Raw genomic sequence first — 21,598 nt, 5'->3', positions numbered from 1 at the left:
TCCAATTTTTTTAGTATCATGAAGGACACTTCTGTGACCCTTGGGTATAAATCCTTGTTGCTGGCTTACTCCTTTAAGATTTTAGAAAGGAATTACCAATTCAAAAAGCTTGAGACCATTGTTAAAGATCTTAATTCATTTTGCCAAACCACAACCAGGAAAGACGGTGCTAATTTCTTCGCCCAGCAGCCACTACTTGTTTCAGATCCCCAACGGATTACAAGAGGTCAGGATGTTCTATCCTTTTCAGATGCCTGGGCTCTGCCCTGTTAAATATAAGGGGAAAAAACTGTTTGTTGAAACGTATCCTGTATTTATCCTAACCTGCTATCAAGCCAGTGCCTCTGGGTTTGGGCTAGGACAGGAGGAGGGGTCAGCTCCAGTTCCAGCTCCTCAAGGCCACTTGTCTCTCGCCCCCTCCCAGCTTGGCTACTGCACTGGGAGGCAGCGTGGTTCCCCCTGGCATCAAGGTGCCTGGATTTGGTTAGGGCTGAGCATGGGAGCTTGGGACCAGGTGTGGATTGCAAATCACTTCGCTGCAAGGATGCCCCACAGAGCGGACAGGGGAAAGATTCAGCTTTGATTTCCTTCACAAGGGCCTTTGTCCTCCTAGAGCCTCCCTTCTCTGTAGATTGGAGGGAGAGACAACTTCTTTGGTCAGTTAGTGGGATGAGTGGTGACTGCCAGCGCCTCCCACATCCTCAGCCAAACAGTGAGCCCCCCCCCTCCACTCCCCGAAGCCCACCTGTGCCCTCCCTTAGCAGAGCTCTCTTGAGTCCGCCCTCGACCAGCGCCCCTCCTCTGAGGCGTGGGCCCTGGCTCGGGGATGGGGAGGGTAGCGGGAGCTGGGGGCCAACCGGCTCCTTCCTTCCTTCCCCCCCGCCCTGGCTCCTGCCCGCCGGCCCAGGACTGCGGCCACGTCTGAAAGCTCCTCATTGTCTGTGCTGGGGCAGGCAGCGCGGTGCAGCGCCGTGCGCCACTAGTGGCCGCACAGGTAGTGCAAGACGCAGGGCACTGTGCCGGGCACGGGAGGGGGTCACTGCGCCCCAGTCCTTACGTGTCGTAGCTCCAAGACACCGCACCCGCAACATCCCCTTCTGAGACGCTCGCCCTGTTTCAAGATTCACTCCGCCTTCTCCAGTAGCTTGGGACACCCTAACTCTCCTGTCCATGCCTCCTAGAGCCCCCTCCTCGCTGTCACCGCGTGCCCTGCAATACTTTCAGGACCCCAAGAAGCAATTCAGCCCCTGCGGACTCGCCTAGTGAAGAGAACGAGCTGGCTGTGCTGTGGAACTTGGAACAGCCGTCTGGGAGGCGTCGCTGAGGCCCGAGAGAGAGAGGTGTCTTCCTCCCTGTCGCACCAGGTCAGGTGGAGACTCCAAGCTTTGGGGTACGTTGGTTGGTTCAGCGCTCTCCACTGGGGATGTCCCCACTCTCAGGCGGGCTGGGGGCCTGGCCAGTGGCACAACTGGGGAGGCTCCTTGATCCTGCAGCTGGGGTCGGTGTTGGCGGGAAGAGCTGAGGGTGGATTTTCCATCAGCAACATGGAAAAGCCATTGCCGCTGCAAGCACAGGTTTGGAAGTGTGTGGCTGGGGCTTCAGCTGCACACACAGTCACTGTTGGGGGTCCCTTATCTCTTGAATCTTGAGTTTCAAAGTCCATGGCTTTAAAAAAAGCTCCCGAAGGGCTCTTTCCCCAGAACTCTTGAGAAAAAGTAGCTTGGAGAGTAAATTTGGAACCACGCCCACGTGAAACGGCGCTGTGCACCACCACTTACAACAGGACAGGCCCCTTTTGGACTCCGGATAGGTGCCTAGCTAATGGTCGCTTTCCTTTCTGTTCCCTCTTAATTGGGAGGCAAATGAGACAAGATTGCCGTTTTGTTTTGTTTTTGTTGTGGTTTTTTTTTTTTTATTAACTTATTTTTTTGAGACAGTCTCACTTTGTTGCCCAGGCTAGTGTGAGTGCCATGGCATCAGCCTAGCTTACAGCAACCTCAATCTCCTGGGCTCAAGCAATCCTACTGCCTCAGTCTCCTGAGTGGCTGGGACTACAGGCATGTGCCACCGTACCTGGCTAATTTTTCGTATATATATTTTTAGTTGGTCAATTAATTTCTTTCTATTTTTAGTAGAGACGGGGTCTCGCTCATGCTGCTTTCGAACTCCTGACCTTGAGCAATCCGCCCGCCTCAGCCTCCCAGAGTGCTAGGATTACAGATGTGAGCCACCACGCCCAGCCTGTTTTTATTTTTTGAGACAGAGTCTACCTCTGTGGCCCTGGGTAGGGTGCAGTGGCATTGTTGTAGCTCACTGCATGTCAAACTCATAGGCTCAAGCAATCCTCTTGCCTCAGCCTCCTGAGTAGCTGGGCCTAGAGGTGCCTGCCATGGAGCCCAGCTAATTTTTCTATTTTTTAGTAGAGATGGGGTCTCGTTCTCGCTCTTGTTCAAGGCTGGTCTTGAACTCCTGAGTTCAAGCAATCCTCCCATCTTGGCTTTCCAGAGTGCTAGGATTACAGGCATAAGCCACTTCACCTAGCCAAGATTCCCATTTTTGAGGAAGGGAAAACTGAGGCCTGAAGAGCAAAGAGGACTCGGCAGACCTGAAACCGTAAGCGATGGGGTTAAGTACTGGGGCCCCTGAGAAGAGGGTGCTGCTGGCTGAGCCCTGGCTGTGCTCATCTCCAGCCTGCGTGCTGGGTGCTATTCTGGGTCCTTCTACAAAGGTGTCAACTGAGGCACAGAGAGTCTGAGAGTGACTTGCTCAAAGTCACACAGCTCACTTGTAGTAGAGACAAGATTTGATCCTAGCCTGGCTTCAGGAACTGTGATCCTCCACTGTCTTGTGTTGTGTATGTGCTTGTGCAGCCCTGCCTGTGCTTGTCACTCTCTGCTGCTGGGGACGAGGGCCACCTGAGCCTGGTGGGGCTGTTGTCCTTGGGTTTTCCTTATGCAAAGACTTTCCTTTGGATTCATAGAATATAATTGTGATGCAGGGTTTGGAAGATTCCTGAACAAACACTTGTCTTATAAGTGTACTATGTGCCAGACATTGTTCTGCTTTGGAAATGATAATTCAATCTTTAAATCAAACCCATGATTTGGGTTATGTTATTTCACCCATTTTATGTATTTTTTTAAACTAAGCAGGTACAGGGAGAATAAGTAAGTTACCCAAGATCATGTAGTAAGTGATCAAGGGTGGTTCACACTGAACCATGATGCTCTATAGCCACCTCCCTCTAATGAGACAGACAGAGTCCTTCTTCTAGTGTAGTAAGAGGAAGCAAGTACCAAAATACATGAATAAGAGCATTTTGGGTTGCAATAACAGCATTAACAATAATTTCTCAATATGCCCTAATACTCTGTCTATATTGAAATTTCTCTGATTAGCTGTAAGATGTCTTCTTGCAGCTGGTTTGTTTGAGTCAGAATCCAAACATGGTCCACACAATGCATTTAGCTATTATATGTTTTGTTTTGTTTTGTTTTGAGACAGAGTTTTGCTCTGTTGCCTGGGCTAGAATGCCATGGTGTCAGCCTACATCACAGCAACCTCAAACTCCTGGGCTTAAGCTATCCTTCTGCGCCTCAGCCTCCCGAGTAGCTGGGACTACAGGCATGCACCACCATGCCCAGATAATTTTTTCTATGTATTTTTAGTTGTCCAGCTAATTTCTTTCTGTTTTTAGTAGAGACGAGGTCTCGCTCTTGCTGAGGCTGGTCTTGAACTCCAGACTTTGAGCGCTCCTCCCGCCTCAGCCTCCCAGAGTGTTAGGATTACAGGCAGGAGCCACTGTGGCTAGCCTGTTAAATGTTTTGAGTCCTTTTCTTCTAACGTAAGTCTCTTTGTTTTTCTTTTTATGTCATTGTAAGAATGATTTACTTTTTAAAAATAATGAATATAAAGTGTTAATAGAATTAACCAGGGAACATTCCAGATTATCCATGTAATAAGAGGGCTCTGTCAATACCAGGACAACATAGGAGAATGTGCTAAATGCACAATCCCATCCCATACCTGTGTGTATTGCTGCAGAGAACAGGTGGGGAGCCCCGAAACTTCAGGGTCCTCCAGTCGCAGGATTCTCTGATTTAGACTAAATTAGGTGCTGTGCTAAGTGTCCTTCTAGGATCTGCAAAGCCAGGGAAAGAGGTTTATGTGTTCATATCTGCTCTTCTGCTCCAAAATGCCCCAGGGCAGCTCTGAGACTGGGAGACTTGAGGCTCCTTTCCCAGAGTAATTAGAATTCATTTCCTGGTGGATTCTTGAAGGCAGATCTGTTTCCTCCATTAGCATCTGGGCTGCACAACTGCAGCCCCTTCCTCTGGTGGACGCCAGGCAGCTGCGTCATCAGGACTGGCAGAGAGATGGCAGATGTGGCCAGAGCTTGGGGGCCAGGCTCGTCTTCTACCACAACCAGCCCAGCACACAGTCCTGAGACTGAGTCGGCTTGGGGACTATGACACCTCTCACTTCATAGGAGATAGTTCTGCATCCATGCCCCAAGACCTCTCTGGCCTACTGGGTACTCATGTCAGCTGGGAGATGGATTTTCAGGCATCTCTCTCCCTCCAAGAAAAGCGGAGACAGCCAAACTCCACCTTTGCCTCCTTTAACCAACTAACAATAACCAATTTTATGATTTCCATAGTAATAAAAGTCTATTGTAGACTATCTGGAGGATGCAGCAAAGCACCAATATGAAAAAAAAATTACCTGTAACCTGCTCATAAAAGGCAAACACTGATCTTCAGTGCATATCCTTCCACACTTCCTTCTCTACATATCTGTTATTTTTTTAGTAACAGCTTTGTTGATTTATAATTCATGTATATTAAAGTTCATACTTCATATATTTCTATATACTTCATATAATTCTATATTTAACCTTTTGAGAAACTGCCAAACTGTTTTTCACAACAACTGCATCATTTTACATTCCTACCAGCAACAGGAGGGTTCCCACATCTCTACCTTCTCACTAGCACTTGTTATCCTCTTTTATTATTCACTGTCTTTTTCATTATAGCCATACTAATGGATAGGAACTGATATGTCCTTGTGGTTTTCACACGCACTTCCATAGAGACTAAGAATGTACTATTCTATTCACGTACTTATTGGACATTTGTATATCTTGTTTAAAAAAGACATCTTCTCAAACTTTTTGCCCATTTTTAAATTGAGTTGTCATGGGATTTTTTTCTAGTTGTAAGAGCCCTTTATATATTCTGAGTATAAGTCCCATTTCATATATATGGTTTATACCTATTTTTTATCTGTTGATGTCCTTTCATATTCTAATATTTTAGTACAATTGATATCATACAGTATATGTATATACATATCTAAGTTTTGATACTTGTGTGTTTCTTTCTTCTTTCTTTCTTTCTTTTTTTTATTGAAGACAACGCCTTGCTCTGTTGCCCAGGCTGCAGTGCAGTGGTACAATCATACTTGACTGCAGCCTCAAAATCATGGGCCCACATGATCTTCCTGCCTCAGCCTCCTGAGTATCTGGGACTATAAGCACTCGCCACCATACCCCACTAATTTTTAAAAATTTTTTGTAGAAACTGGGTCTCACTATGTTGCCCAGGCTACTCTTGAACTCCTGGCCTCAAGGTTTCCTCCTGCCTTGGCCTCCCAAAGTGCTGGGATTACAGGGCATGAGCCACCACACATAGCCCCATACTTGTGGATTTTACTTGACACCATGTGATTAACAACTCTAAAGTTAGACTGATGCACTTCAGATTCTGACTCATTTGCTGTGTGAATTCTTTAATCAAGTCCCTATGTCCTTGCAGCCCTCAAAAGACGGTATTTACTGGTGTTCCTTGTCCGTGCCCCACCATACACACTCATCTTCCATCTTCCCTCCCTCCCTGCTTCATTTCTTTCTCTCTTTTCCTTTTTTCTTTTCCTCCTCTTCTCTCCTCTCTTTCAGGCTTGTCCCAACCAAATGCCCTGGGCTCCATTAGAGCTGTTTTCCCCAGTGGTGGCCCGTGATGCCTACAGCCCATGGACCCCGCATTGGGAATCTGCTTTCTCCAGCCTTTGCCAGGGATTCTGCAACAGGGATGGCCTCCAACTGACTCTAAACTGAGAGAAATCTGAGTCTGGGATTTGTACCTAGTATTGCATTTCATTCCTTTAGATTCTATGCCAGGGCTGGGACAGGCTGGTGACAAGGGAGCTGCTGAGCTGAGGGTAGGCAGAGCTTGGCTAAAAGTGAGAGCAACCCAGAGAGGCTGGATTCCTTGGTCCAGCTCACACCCTGCTATGGCAACTGTCCCTTCCCTACATCTCACTGTCCCATCTGCCATCAGACGAACAATAGCCCCTTGCTATATCCTCAGGCCAAGCAATGGTAGGGCGTGTGTAGAAGACACTGTAACATTAAAGTATTCAGCAGAAGGCCGGGCGTGGTGGCTCACGCCTGTAATCCTAGCACTCTGGGAGGCCAAGGCCGGTGAACCGCTCAAGGTCAGGAGTTCAAAACCAGCCTAAGCAAGAATGAGACCCCATCTCTACTATAAATAGAAAGACATTAATTGGCCAACTAATATATATAGAAAAAATTAGCTGGGCATGGTGGTGCATGCCGGTAGTCCCAGCTACTCGGGAGGCTGAGGCAGCAGGATTGCTTGAGCCCAGGAGTTTGAGGTTGTTGTGAGTTAGGCTGACGCCACGACGCTCACTCTAGCCTGGGCAACAAAGCGAGACTCTGTCTCAAAAATAAATAAATAAATAATAAAAAAAATAAAGTACTCGGCAGAAACCAATGTAGGATAAGTGGGGAGTTACTCCCTTTGGGTTTGGATCACAGAGTATCTGATTTTAATTCAGCAAATATTAATGTCATCAACTCATTTGGTTTTGGGACATTCCCTTATTTTTTATTTATTGCCATCATATTAGCTTCTATTTTATTCATTTATTGCTTGATTGATTTTTGAAGGGTGACATTCCTTGACATGACAGTTACTGTCTTATTCAGTCAAGATTTATAACTTTTTATTCAAGTGTGCCCTGCATCAGAAAAGAGCACAGAGCATAACGCTGCAGCTTCATGAAATGGCACAGACTGAGCACACCCATGTCATCTGCATCCTCCAGGACAAACAGCACAACCTGCCCCCCAGCAGCTCTGCCCACACACCCTTCCAGGTCTACCCCACCTCACCCCTTCGAGGGTATCCACTATCTAATCAGAACTACTGGGTATAAGTGAATGAAACTCAACTCACACTGGCTTAAACAAAAACAGAATACTTTTCTTAACTGAGAGGTCCATGGGTAAATCTGCACGGCTGGATCCAAATGCATAGATGATGCTTCCAGCTGCTCATGGACTCTCTGTCTTTCCTTCTCTGCTGAGTTTTCTGTGTTGGCTTTATGTCTAGGCAGTTTCCCTCTTCCCTGGAGATTGGCAGAAATGCTGAGATTGGACTTGGGCAGATATGCCATTGCTAAGTCCCATTCAGTGTGTGGTGGGGGGTGGAGGGGCGAGTGTGTGGAATGTGTCGATGAGCCTGTCTTGGGACACACAACCCTCAGGAACGGGGGGCGGTAGATCAACCCCATCCATCCACATGCACTTTGAGTGGGTGAGGGGTGGCTCCCCAGGGACAAACTAGAGGCTGCTTTCAGAAGGGAAAACAGGGACTGCGTGACACAACCAACCATGTCCAGCGCACCTGTGCAGAGCCAAGCCCCACTATGGATATTGATAACAGACACCCACTTGCAAAAAACCCACAATCCCAAGCCCCAAGTTGCTCACAGCCAAAAAGGGGAGGCAGAAAGTCACCCATGGCTGAGGGCACGGATGAGGTGACTGTGTTGGGAGTCAGGGCTGGCACTCACAGCAGAGGGGCAGGGGAGCATGGAGTGTGTTTGACGAACACTGATGATTCCTGAAGCATAGGCTTTGGGAAGTGAAGTTGGAGCACTGTGGGTTGCTGAGTGGAACAGCATGGTCAGATGCGTGTTGTGGGCAGCTCTGGTGGCACAGTACGAGATGGACTGGAGGGCTCCAGGTGGGGGATTTTGCCAGAATCCAGGGTCTGTATGCCTTGACTAGCGTGACCCTCTTATGGCTGGATGTCTGGGCCATTCACTGGGACCACCATTGCTCCCCTGACCATCACATAGGTGTGTCTTTAATGCCCCCGACTGCATTGGCAGCTCCACCAGGATAGGGACCATGGGCATTGGACCTCCTGGATTGAATCTCTTCCTTTCCTCTCTTTTCTCTATTTTCCATCTTCATCTATCTTTTTTTTTTTTAGTTCTATTAATATTTTTTACATTTCCTCAATTTTACCTTTAAGTCCTTCTATTGCAATACCTAAGGCATTTAATTTCAAGGAAAACAAACAGGTATACAAGAAAGCTCTTCTATTACAATATCTAAGGCATTTAACTCCAAGGAAAACAAACAGGTTTACAAGAAAGGAAGTATACTCTTAGCACATTTTGTGCTTCAACTGTGATGAGGTGTTTTATAAAGTTATATAATGTCATATAATGTAATTTTGGATAGTGATTTAACCAAAAATTCTACTGAGAGGCTAAGAGAAAAAATGTATCTATGTATCTGTGTAAATGCGTGTTTATGTGTCTGTGTGTCTGTGTGTGTAGCACATAAATCGTTATCTTTCATTATACTAAATCAATATAAAAGTGGCATAAATAGTACTCTGTAATAGTAACAATCTAAGTTTTTTTTTAATTAGTAAGATAATTAGCAGAAGAAACAACAGTTGTGAAAGCAGCTGCCTCTAGGAAGTAGGATTCTGGAGCAAGAAAATGACTTGTCATAATTATTGGACTGTTTAAGCCATGTACATTTATAGAAGTTTTAATTTAGTTATTTCTAAATAGGTATTATGTTCATATGAGCCAAAACTCAAGAGCTGCTAAAGGCCGGGCGCGGTGGCTCACGCCTGTAATCCTAGCACTCTGGGAGGCCGAGGCAGGTAGATAGCTCAAGGTCAGGAGTTTGAAACCAGCCTGAGCAAGAGCGAGACCCCGTCTCTACTATAAATAGAAAGAAATTAATTGGCCAACTAATATATATAGAAAAAATTAGCCAGGCATGGTGACACATGCCTGTAGTCCCAGCTACTCAGGAGGCTGAGGCAGCAGGATCGCTTGAGCCCAGGAGTTTGAGGTTGCTGTGAGCTGGGCTGACGCCATGGCACTCACTCTAGCCTGGGCAACAAAGCAAGACTCTGTCTCAAAAAAAAAAAAAGAAAAAGCTGCTAAAGAGGTTTATCATGAAGTGTGTATTCCTAAGCGATTTCTTGCCCTTCACAGGGGAGACTAAGATTATCACTTTCTTCTGTAAACTTCCAAGCATATTTTATGCATATTCAAACTATATGTATTATTTTGACAAATGTAAATTTTAAGAAGACTTTATGAATAAAAAAGTTCCAGTGTCTTGACAACAACCACTCTGCAGGGTGCTCCTGTGTATCAGGGCAGGACGGAGAACTTTCTGTTCCTTCTACAGCCACTTGGGTTTACTTCCACCATACTCACTAAAAAATGGAGGATGATTATTCTTATTGTCATGTTCATCACTATCATGACCATTTAAGACTTGGTGTAAATTGGAGGCAGGCTTGCCTCTGGGGAGGACCAGGGGAGGGCACGGGGACAGGGAATATCACTTTTCTTTGTCTGATTGACCCTTTCCCTCTGGTGCAGGGTTGTGTCTGCCCAGAGGATGGGGCTTTGTTTCTCATCTTCACAAATAAAATCTGAGCCTGTGATGCCCTCATCTGAACTTTCAGAAATTCAGGAGACCTCTACATGTTACCTTTCCCCAAAATTAAACATATATTAAATATGTATACCCCCCCAAAAAATCACAAACTGGAGGAATTATAGGGCAAACAGGGAGGCTTTCCAGGATAGAGACATCACTGGACCCAGGCTTGGGAGTGGGACCCACCACAGAGCCCTACCCTGGGGCTCTGGCTCTTGGATTTAAACCCTTGCCCCGGGAGAGGACCATGGCCTTCTCCTCTCCCCACGATGGCTTGTGCTCGTCCACTGGTATCGGTACACTCCGAAAGGGGGGAGTCATCTGGCCAAAATGTCACTTTGCCTGCAGTCTTCAAGGCTCCCATTCAACCAGATATTGTGAACTTCGTTCACACCAGCTTGCGCAAAAACGACAGCCCTATCTGTCAGTGAATTAGCAGGCCATCAGACCAGTGCTCAGTCTTGGGGTACTGGCAGGGCTATGGCTAGAATTCCCAGAATTCGAGGTGGTAGGACTCACCATTCTGTCCAGGGGCCTTTTGGAAATATGTGTCGTGAGGGCCGCATGTTTGCACCAACCAAGACTTGGCGTCACTGGCACCGAAGAGTGAACACAACCCAAAAGCGATATGCCATCTGCTCTGCCCAGGCTGCTTTGGCCTTACCAGCACTGGTCATGTCTAAAGGTCATCATATTGAGGAAGTTTATGAACGTCCCACATGTCCACCAGGAGCAAGTTTCAAAATGGTCAGCTTGCTTACATTAAGCAGAGTAATTCCAGGGATGTTCCTGAAAGCCTAGATGATACCATTGTCCTCATTGTAGATGATGCAGAGACCCCTGCGCTGGATAAGACAACGGTTTCTCATTTTGCCCTTGCCAGCCCTCATTCGCTGAGAGGCATAAACCTTTTTGATATCATTCCAGGCCTTAAGTTTCTTAATCTTAAAAAGCCCAGAATCTTGAAAAGCCCAGAGATCTAAAGAGCTGTTTGAGCACCACACAAGAAGATTCATCACAGAGTCCTGAAGAAGAATCCACTGGAAAACCTGAGAATCATGTTGAAGCTAAACCCATATGCAAAGACCATGTGCCGGAATACCATTCTTCGACAGGCCAGGAATCACAAACTTCGGGTGGATAAGGCAGCTGCAGCAGTACGGGCCAAATCAGATGAGAAGGGAGTTGCAGGCAAAAACCCTGTAGTAGTGAAGAAAGGAAAAAAGCCTATTGGTGTTAAGAAGCAGAAAAAGCCTTTGGTGGGAAAAAAGGCTGCCTCTACCAAGAAACCAGCATCTCAAAAGAAACCTACCACAGAAGAAAAGAAGCCTACTGCATAAACTCTTAAATTTGTGTACTCTATAAAGGAATTCTTTTGGACAGCTTATTTTGAATAAAGACCTGATTAAAGAGGCAGTGAGAAAAATACATAAATAAACCCCTGCCCTGCCCCTTAATAGTTGAGTGTTCCTGTGTCTCAGCCACGCTGCCTCAATTAAAACACACAGAGATAATCGTTTCTACCTCCTAGGGACTTAGGAGGATGAAGTTCAAGCATGAGTACAAACATAAGTCCATATCACAGTGCCTGCCTGACATGTTATTCCTAACTCTGAACCCTGGGGCAGTTGTCTGGTATGCTGAACACGAGGCTATGTAACAGAAACCTCCCAGTTAGGAGCTGGTTTCTGGATACCTGTGTGGCACACAGTGTTTCAATCTCCTTCCTAGTTCTCAAGTTCCAATAGTAGGATCAGATAGCATTTCCTGTACTGTGTGAGTCATTTAAGAAGTCGTCTGGCTTTCCTAGAACACAGGTGGAAAACACCTTGGCCTACAGTAAAGATCCTTCCTACCCAGGAGGAGGTTGGGCTGGCCAGGGCAGCTGTGCTTGGGCCAAAGCAGCAGGGTCCTGCCCTCTGCAGGGAACAATCTGGGGAGGGAGAGGCCCACAGCCTGGGACTAGAAGTGCCAGGGGCTGAGAAACAGGAGTCCTGGGTAGGGTCCCAGCTTCCCTCCTGTCTCTCCAAGTTTGAGTCCTTCACCTGAAAAACTGGCATCATAATGCCCACCTCAGGGGCAGTTGAGTTAAATTAACCAGTGGACTTGAAGCATCTAGGACTTGTGGTGATGCACGTCAGCAAATGTGAGTTCCCTCCCCTTCTGGCACCGTGTTCTCAGGGGAGCCACCATCCATCAGCCAGTACTCAAGGAGCACAGATGACACGTGCAGTGCAGATGGGTGGCTATTCTCTGTGTCCCAGGTTTTCCAGGCCTGAGCATGGGGGCCAGGAAGCAGCTCTGGTGTCAGAAGGGGGACAGAGCTGTTGGCATACTCCATCCCTGCCTCCGAATGCAGGGAAGAAGCAGAGATGCGATTTTGCTCACTAGTTAGACCCTGGCTTCTCTCTGTGTTGACATGGACAGCAGAGGGGGTTAGATGAGAAGCAAATGTTGCAAAAGCAATGAAGAAACTTTACCTTCCAAAATCACCCTGACTTGAGCTCATTGTAGAAGGAACAGGAGCAAAGAGAAGAACACTTGTCCCTTCCATCCGGGAGACATGCATCACATTCTGAAGATCCACTAACTGGCCCAGCCTAGAGGTTGGCCTGGGACATGGGGGGATTCGAAGCATTGATGTCCTCAGGGTGTCTCATTGGGCAGAGACCTCCCAGGGGCAGAGGCTTCCTCCTCTCCAGTCATAGCTCAACACTGTAACGTAGTAACGCGGGCATGTTATGACACTTTACCAAGCCCTCTCCTCGTAGGTGTTGGCAGCAGCATTCCTCACAACCACCCTGAGGTCAAATGTTGCAACCCCCATTTTACAGAGGAGGAAATTGAGCTTTGGAGAAGTTAAAGTCACTCGTCCCAGGTCTCTTAGCTCCTAAGTGACAGTGCTGTGTCTCACAACCAGCCCTCTCTCCTCCAACCAGCAGCAGAGGCCATTTGGAAAAGTGCTCAGGTCAGGCCAGGGGAGGGCAGCTCTGCCCCTACCTCTGTGGAGCTTTCTGTGTGTGCAGCCCTCTCTTACTGCGGGTCCCCCTCCCTCCTGTTTTCCCAGGCGCTGACGGACCTCCAGACTACTCCCATGGATTTGTGATCAGCGTGGGCCACTCTCCCAGGAGGCGTGGACAGCGGTGAGTCCCCTCAGCAGGCTGGGGCAGGATTCTGTCCTCACCTCTCGGCTTCCCTGGCTCCATCGGAGCCCCCCTCTACTGGTCTCCTTGCAAACTCCCAAGGCTGCTGGGGGACACGCCCAGTGTGGAGTCCACGCAGCCTTCAGCACTTCACTCCCGATGGCTGATGGCAACTGTCGGTGTTCTTTGTCCATTTTATGTCTTTACTTTTCAAAAACATTTTATTGTATAGGCCTAAATTTGCTTATTTTTAATAACTAAAATTGTACCTGCTTGTTTACAAAAAAAAATCATACCATGTAGAAGCACACCATGTAGAAAAGCAGGTCCTCAGCTATGGGTGTTACTCCATGCTCCCTCCTGGTCCCGGGTTCCCCCAAACCCTATAAGCCAGCTACCAGTATTATCCCTCTTCTGCAGATGGGTAAACCGAGTCACAGAGCGATTAAGTGTTCGGTCCATGATCACAGGCTAGGAAGTGACAGAGCCAGGGTTCAACCTCAGTGAGCTCTTACTTCCACCACCGTGCCCATCAAGCCATTTATCTCAACAACCTCAAAGTGTCTCCCTAGGAGGAATTAATTCTTAAGCAAAATATAAGAATTCAGTATGAAAAAATATTTCCCTCTGCATATACATAGACAATAGGTAGGTAGGTAGACACACAGACAGATTTCCACACTACTGTGCAACTGGACGTTTGCTCTCAGCATAGACTAGATCATCATGGCTTATGTCTTAACTTCACATTCCAGAAGAGCGCTAGACTGATATTGTCATGGTCTTTGGAGACCCCTCGGTGGTCCGGTCCTGGGACTGCTCTCTGGAGGCACTGGGCAGTGGTTGTGGCATAGAATGGATGTAGGGGGTGAGGTTCCTAACCGCTGCTCTCTTCTCCCGAAGGCCCCCAGGCCGGCAGCATGTGGCTACCGCGTGTGTCCAACTCGGCGGTGACCGCACTCCTGCTGGCACAGACCTGCCTCCTGCTCTTTCTGGTCTCCCGGCCAGGGCCGTCGTCCCCATCGGGCAGCGAGGAGCGAGTGCACGTGCTGGTGCTGTCCTCGTGGCGGTCGGGCTCGTCCTTCGTGGGCCAGCTCTTCAGCCAGCACCCTGATGTCTTCTATCTGATGGAGCCCGCTTGGCACGTGTGGTCCGCCCTGTCGCACGGCAGCGCTTCCGCGCTACACATGGCCGTGCGCGACCTGGTGCGCTCCGTCTTCCTGTGCGACATGGACGTGTTCGATGCCTACATGCCCTGGCGGCGCAGCCACAACCTATCCGACCTCTTCCAGTGGGCGGTGAGCCGTGCGCTGTGCTCGCCGCCGGCCTGCAGCGCCTTCCCCCGCGGCGCCATCAGCAGCGAGGCCGTGTGCAAGCCGCTGTGCGCGCGCCGGCCCTTCAGCCTGGCGCAGGAGGCCTGCCGCTCCTACAGCCACGTGGTGCTCAAGGAGGTGCGCTTCTTCAACCTGCAGGTGCTCTACCCGCTGCTCCGCGACCCCGCGCTCAACCTGCGCATCGTGCACCTGGTGCGCGACCCGCGGGCCGTGCTGCGCTCTCGCGAGCAGACGGTCAAGGCTCTGGCACGCGACAACGGCATCGTGCTGGGCACCAACGGCACCTGGGTGGAGGCCGACCCCGGCCTGCGCGTGGTGCGCGAGGTGTGCCGCAGCCACGTGCGCATCGCTGAGGCGGCCAAGCTGAAGCCGCCGCCCTTCCTGCGCGGCCGCTACCGCCTGGTGCGCTTCGAGGACCTGGCGCGGGAACCGCTGGAAGAGATCCGTGCGCTCTACGCCTTCGCCGGCCTGAGCCTCACGCCGCAGCTCGAGGCCTGGATCCACAACATCACGCACGGTACCGGACCGGGCGCGCGCCGCGAAGCCTTCCAGACCTCGTCCAGGAACGCGCTCAACGTCTCCCAGGCCTGGCGCCACGCGCTGCCCTTCTCCAAGATCCGCCGCGTGCAGGAGCTGTGCGCGGGGGCGCTCCAGCTGCTGGGCTACCGGCCGGTGTACTCTGACGACGAGCAGCGCGACCTGGCCCTGGATCTGGTGCTGCCACGCGGCCCGAGCAGCTTCAGCTGGGCATCGTCCGCCGGCGCGCACCGGGTGCCTTAGTCTAGGTCTGAGTTGGGGCGGTTGTTGGGCTTGGGAGGCGAGTGCCTGGTGTAGAGGGGATGAGGCACATGGGGAAGCAGGTCCTTCCGCTGCTAGGGACTGGGAGTGCGGGGACCTGCCCTGCAGTGGGAAAGGACTGAGTCCCAAACTCCATGTTTCTTTCTCTCCCGATTCTTGACTTTCTTTTCAGTCCTCTTTATAAGCCGAATCGTCATCAGGTGCACTGTTCCTGGCAAGTGAAAATCTTGCCCCGCTCTTCCTTTGAGCACAGGGAGAAAGTTCAGATGACTTGGCTCCCAGTCAAGCGCTTTCTTTCCTCTTAACTCTCTCCCCCTTTGGAATCCACCCTACCGCAGCCGCAGCCGCAGCCGAGAGGGGTTCTGCAGCCCTGGCAGTGAGTTAAAGGGCACCGAAGTCTGTACATCACACACACACACACACACACACACACACACACACACACACACACACACACCCTGGACTCTCCTCCGTATGACTGGCACCACACTCCATTAAAGCCCATTGGCCTTTAAATTCCCCTGTGTCTTCAGTGAGAAATCAGACAAGACACCTCTTGTCTTGTGGTCTCCCACTGGCCTCTCCCTACCCAGCTCGCAGGAGCCCACCCCTCCCCATCACCCTGCCCAGGTCAGGGGAACCTTTGATTCCTCCTAACAAAGGGAAAGACCCTACCTACAGAAATGAAAATGATAATTTACCTGTGTGATACAGATTAGAGTTTACAGCCTGCAACGTTTGAAAAGCAAACTCAGAAGTGAAGGGACTTGTCCAAGGTCACACGGTGAGAAAGGGGATGAAGGGAAGAGAGAGATTTTGCTCTTGAATTCCACTGGGAAGAGGAGGGTGAATCAGGTTTGCAGTGACCCGTCTCCTGGATGAAGAAGGGTCAGATTTTCCCGAGTTCCTTACTTTAGGGAACAGTGGGCAGAGTCATGGCCAGGGACACAGCTGGGGGATACAGGAGGCTGTAAATTCTGTGTGCAGAGCTTATCATCCTGGATGAGCCAGGATGCAGGCAGGGCTGAGGGGGGCAAGGCAGCAAGCCCGGTGCAGCGGGTGCCAGATTAGAGGTTGGCAGCATGATCAGTGCTTGGAAGGCAGGTGGGGCCGGTCATGGGGTGAATGCAACTAGGCAGACTCGCCAGGAGGTTGGAAGAGGGAAGGTTCTGGGCTACTTTTGTCTTCCTTGGGACTTCTGAGCCAGGCCCTGGAGGAGAGCAGAGTGAAATTCCTGCCCACAGGCCATACCACCTGGCTCTGTCACAAAGGGGCTCATGGAAGGAGTGCTGGATATGTGGAGGGCTTAGTCCTGAGTTCAGGAAATGGGACCCAAGAAGTGCTTGGTGCATGTTTAAAAGAAAAGCGCTGGGGGGAGGTGGGGGCAGGAGCAATATTTGTAACCCTAACAATATTTGTACCTCCATAATATGATGAAACAAAAAAAATAAATAAAATGTGAAAAAAAAAAAAAAAAGAAAGAAAAGCTCACAGGCTGGGCATGGTGGCTTACATCTGTAATCCTAACACTCTGGGAGGCTGACTCAGGAAGATCATTTGAGCTCAGGAGTTCGAGACCAGCCTGAGCAAGAGTAAGACCCTATCTCTACTAAAAAAAAAAAATAGAAATTAGCTGGACAACTAAATATATATATATAAATTAGCCGGGCATGGTGGTGCATGCCTGTAGTCCCAGCTACTCAGGAGGCTGAGGCAAGAGGATTGCTTGAGCCCAGGAGTTTGAAATTGCTGTGAGCTAGGCTGACGCCACGGTACTCTACCAGGCAACAGAGTGAGACACTGTCTCAAAAAGAAAGAAAGAAAGAAAGAAAGAAAGAAAGAAAGAAAGAAAGAAAGAAAGAGAGAGAGAGAGAGAGAGAGAGAGAGAGAGAGAGAGAGAGAGAGAGAGAGAGAGAGAGAAAGAAAGAGGGAGGGAGGGAGGAAGGGAAAGGAAAGGAAAGGAAAGGAAAGGAAAGGAAAGGAAAGGAAAGGAAAGGAAAGGAAAGGAAAGGAAAGGAAAGGAAAGGAAAGGAAAGGAAAGGAAAGGAAAGGAAAGGAAAGGAAAGGAAAGGAAAGGAAAGAAGAAAAGCTCACAGAACCTCTGGGAAGGACAAGGAAGCAGATCTGAGGCCACACAAGTCAACCCAATTACACTGGGTTTTTTTTATCTCTGAAACGAGGGAGCTGCCTTCACGGTCAGTTGCCGGGAGGGAGGCTGGTAGCCATTAGCTTCTGACTCTCAACCTGGGTGTGGGCTTGGATTGGTAGGACCTGGGTTGTGGACTGACATCCTCACAAGGAAGCAGACAGGACAAGGAGGATCTGGCATTTTCTGCTTTACTTGGAGTAAGCAGAGGTTTATTAACTTTGAAGCTGAAGCCAGTTGGAGACTACTTCCCACTTTAGAAGCTTCAGTCCACAGAAAACATGGCTCTTTCCCTGCTGACATAACAAGGGGAAGGTATTTTAAACCACAGATTTATTATTGGGTATTCTGCAGCTTAGAAACTGTTAGTCTATTCAAGCGGTTGCAACAAAAATACTTCATTTTTTTTTTAAGAGATGGGGTCTTATTCTGTCGCCCAGGCTGGAGCACATTAGCATGATCAGAGCTCACTGCATCCTCAAACTGGAGTTGAGTATGTTGCCCAGGCTAGTCATGAACTCTTGGCCTCAGGTGACCCTCACACATCGGCCTCCCAAAGTACTGGGATTACAGGTGTGAGCCATAGCGCCCAGACTATAACAAAATACTTTAGACTGAGTGACTAATAAACAATAGAAATTTATTTCTCACGGTTCTGGAGATTGGGAAATCTAAGATCAAGGCACCAGTGGAGTCTGATGAGGAACCCCTGCCTCACAGATGGTGCCCCCTAGCTGTGTCCTCCCATGGCAGAAGGGGTGAGGCAGCTCTCTGGGGCCTTTTTATGAGGACAGTAATCCCATTTTTGAGGGCTTCCCTCTCATGATCTAATCACCTCCCAAATATCATCAGTTTGGGGGTTAGGATTTCAACATATGAATTTGGAAGTTGGAGAGACAAAAATATTCAGACCATAGCAAAAAGGCGTGGGTCACATGGATTACTACATGGGCTAGGATTTGAACTCACATCTTTGACTTCAATACCCACGGTCTCAACAGTAAATCACACTGGGGATAGAGATGGCCTATGACAAAGGAGCCCCTCACAGGCTTGTAGAGCAAGATCATCTAGCTCTGACAATGACATGTTTCTCTAGGGCTCTTGGCAATGGGCTACTCACATCTGGAGGACCACAATGTTGAGAGGTGTGGTGGGCAGTTGGCTGGAGCACTGGGCCCCTGTTGCTGGCCTTTTTCCTCCCTGTGTTCCCCATAGCCCCCTACCCACACCCTGCCCTGTCCTGGGCACTGGGGATAAAAGCAACCTGCACTCTCTGCCTCGAAGGAGTCCACTGTCAAGGGGGGGAGTCAGCCTGGGAACAGCCAGCCAGTGTGGTATGTTCAGGTAACAAAAGATGAGCAGGAGGCTCATGCTGCCCCCAACTCAGCACAGGGAGATGCTGATGCCTGGTGGGGTCTAGGAAGGCTTGGATGGGCTCAGAGCCCACCTGACAGTGGCATCATCCCACCAGTCACATCCACCCCTGTTTAGGTCATGGATTATATCAAGTGTTGGCATTAACAGCCTCTCTGTGTCTACGTCCTTTGCTCTATGACTCATCCGTTCTCCCCCTGACTCCCCAGATGCCAGGACACGGATGGCTGGCTCCCAGATCTGTACCCTGCACATGGGGCACTCCAGGAAAGCCTCCAGTGAGCCCAGATCAGGTTTCAGGACAAAGACAGAGGGTGGCCTTGCTGACTAGGGACAATGAAGCCAAGGCTGGTGACTCAGGGGAAGCAGATACTTGTGTTGTTGCTCACATATGCCTGGTCCCCGTTACGATGTAGTCATGACAGCGAAGTTTTATTGCTGGGGATTGTCCAAGCTGTGATGGGGCGGAGACCTGTGGATTGCTGTGGGGATAACTGTACCGAGGCTGCCATCATGGCTGCTGTATCCACACTTTTTGCTCCATGACTACAGCTCCTGTGGATACAGAAGCCATTATTGTAGCCTCATTTTCCCCACCTCTGAATCTGGAGTGGTCCTGACTTGCGTTGGCCAGTAGAATGTGCCACAGTCCCAGTGTGCCAGGTTCGAGCCTAGGCGTTGTAGGGGAGGGGAGGCAAAACTTTACCTTTAGACATCTTGGGCTTCCAGCTGGGGCTCTGCTGTGGTTTGAATGTGTCTCCCAAAGTTCATGTGTTGGGAACTTGAACCCCACTGCGGCAGTGTTGGAAGGTGGGGCCTACTGAGCTGTGATTAGGCCGTGAGGACTCTGCCCTCATGGAGGGATTAATGCTGTCACTGCAGGAGTGGATTGGTTATCGGGAGAACGGTGCCTTCTCGATGAACTAGCTCGGACCGTTTCTGTCTCTCTTGCCTTCTCTTTGCCCTTCCACCATGTGCGGCCTTTGGCCACGCTAGGACGCAGCAAGAAAGCCCTTGCCAGATGCTGGCTCCTAGACCCCGGGCTTCCCAGCCTCCAGAACTGTGAGCCGATACATTTCTGTTCATTATGAATTACCTGGTCTGTGGTGTTGTGTCATAGCAGCTTCTTAGTTGCCTTCAGCTATAAATAATTTTATGTCAGAGGCACATTTGGGGATGATGTGTTCTGCTTTCTCTCACCCTGGCGAGAACCCATGTGTTTCTCCTCTGCTGCAGACCTCTGGCCCTGCCGTGGGAACAAGCCCAGGCCAGCCTGCCGGACAACAGGGACCATGTGGAGGAGAGTCCAGTTGTCCCCGTTAAGGCCCTCCTAGACCGGCCAGCCCCTGCCCAGCTGACCAGCACCTGCCACTTCTGCTCCACTCTACTGGCCGGGCTAGCAGGTCCCAGGGCAGCCCAGACTCAGAGGTGGGGAAACTGACTCCACCCCTTGACAGGAGGACCTGTGAGGACACAGGAGCAAGACCACCTAAGACCAGAACTACCCAGCTGAGTCCTAGACTTTGGAGCAATAAAAATGCTCATTCCGTTGAAATCATTTGAGTTTGGGGAGGTTAGTTACGTAGCATCGCCTAATGGGTACAGTGGAGGCTGGAGCGCTCCTGGCGCCCTGTAGCTCCTGCCTTTGCACCAGAGCCCAGGCCGCGCCCCTCTTCTGCTGGGGCTGGAATGATCCCCCCCTAGCCCTTACCTGTGGGCCCAGCCATGACCAACAGTCAGCTTCAAGCGTGCTTGCTGCCCCTGCTGTGGGGGTGGAAGTTCAGGAGGAGACAGGGAAAGTATTGAGAGAACTTGGTGGGCTCACAAGGGAAAATGTTTCCTGTTACTTTTCTGGTGCACAGAACCCATCAACTATTGAACAAGCTGTAATAATATAAATGATGTGCCTTGTTTTGTTGTTATTTTATAATCAAGAAAATATTACGACTTCCACATCAGCAGTGTGTCAACCTATCATGGCTGACACAGACCCTGTGTCTCCAAACTCCAGCTTCCCACCTGCTTTAGGGTTTGGCTTCAAGGTGTCTTTGTCACCCTCTCCTACCAAGTCCCCAGCATGCCCCATCCACCTGTACAGGGTTAAATCAGCCGTTTTCATTTTTTGCCTGTCTGAAGGGTGAGAAATGTCATTTGCTGGTGTTGTAATCCACGTTTCTTTAATTCCTGGGGAAGCTGAGCATCTTTTCCTGCTTATTCATCAACTGCATTCCTTTTTCTTTGTTCAAGGGCTTTGCTCATTTTTCTGTTGAGTTCCTGGTCTATCTCTTGATTATGTTTTGTCATTTGTGTTGCAAAAACTTTCTCACAGTCTGTCATGTCTCATAGTCTGTCTCATTTTTAAACTACTTTATGATGTTTTTCCTAAGGCTGCTTTAAAAATAAAAAACAGCTTTGTTGAGATGTAATTGACATACTATATCTACACATATTAAAAGTGTAGGCCGGAGAGGGTGGCTCATGCCTATAATCTTAGCACTCTGGGAGGCCGAGGCAGGAGGATCACTCAAGGTCAGGAATTCAAAACCAGCCTGAGCAAGAGTGAGACCCCTGGCTCTACTAAAAATAGAAAGAAATTAATTGGCCAACTAAAATATATAGAAAAAAATTAGGCGGGCATGGTGGTGCATGCCTTTAGTCTCAGCTACTTGGGAGGCTGGGGCAGAAGGATTACTTGAGCCTAGGAGTTTGAGGTTGCTGTCAGCTAGGTGACACCATGGCACTCTAGCCCGGGCAACAGAGTGATACTCTGTTTCAAAAAAAAGAAAAAAGTGTAGAATTTGATTAGTTTAAACATATGAATATACCTATGAATTAAATTACCACCTCACCACAATGTATCATGCTGTTGAACATGAAACCTTATCTTCCAGCTTCTGGATTTTGTTTTTTGTTCCAAAGACTTTGTCCTCAAGATAACAAAAGTGGTCTTCACATTTGCTTCCAATGCTTTAGTAGTTAGTGTTTCCCGTTTGGATCTATAATCTTA

At 49.2% G+C, this 21,598-nt stretch overlaps 1 protein-coding gene and 1 pseudogene across 1 annotated transcript; both read left to right on the top strand.

Moving 5' to 3' along the window:
- The first annotated feature begins 9,722 nt into the window (after nucleotides 1-9,722).
- LOC142862560 (large ribosomal subunit protein uL4-like) lies at nucleotides 9,723-11,539 on the top strand (annotated as a pseudogene).
- A 2,305-nt stretch (nucleotides 11,540-13,844) lies between these two features.
- Nucleotides 13,845-20,925, top strand: LOC105875455 (carbohydrate sulfotransferase 6). The gene is made up of 2 exons (XM_075995559.1): nucleotides 13,845-15,055; nucleotides 19,828-20,925. The coding sequence occupies exon 1, from the start codon at nucleotides 13,857-13,859 to the stop codon at nucleotides 15,048-15,050; it is 1,194 nt and encodes a 397-aa protein (XP_075851674.1). The 5' UTR covers nucleotides 13,845-13,856; the 3' UTR covers nucleotides 15,051-15,055; nucleotides 19,828-20,925.
- The last annotated feature ends 673 nt before the right edge of the window (nucleotides 20,926-21,598 follow it).

The sequence above is a fragment of the Microcebus murinus genome, chromosome 20 (genome assembly GCF_040939455.1).
Source record: "Microcebus murinus isolate Inina chromosome 20, M.murinus_Inina_mat1.0, whole genome shotgun sequence".
NCBI lineage: Eukaryota > Metazoa > Chordata > Mammalia > Primates > Cheirogaleidae > Microcebus > Microcebus murinus.
Note: the sequence above shows the minus strand (reverse complement) of the source record. Positions and strands in the feature narration are given on the sequence as shown.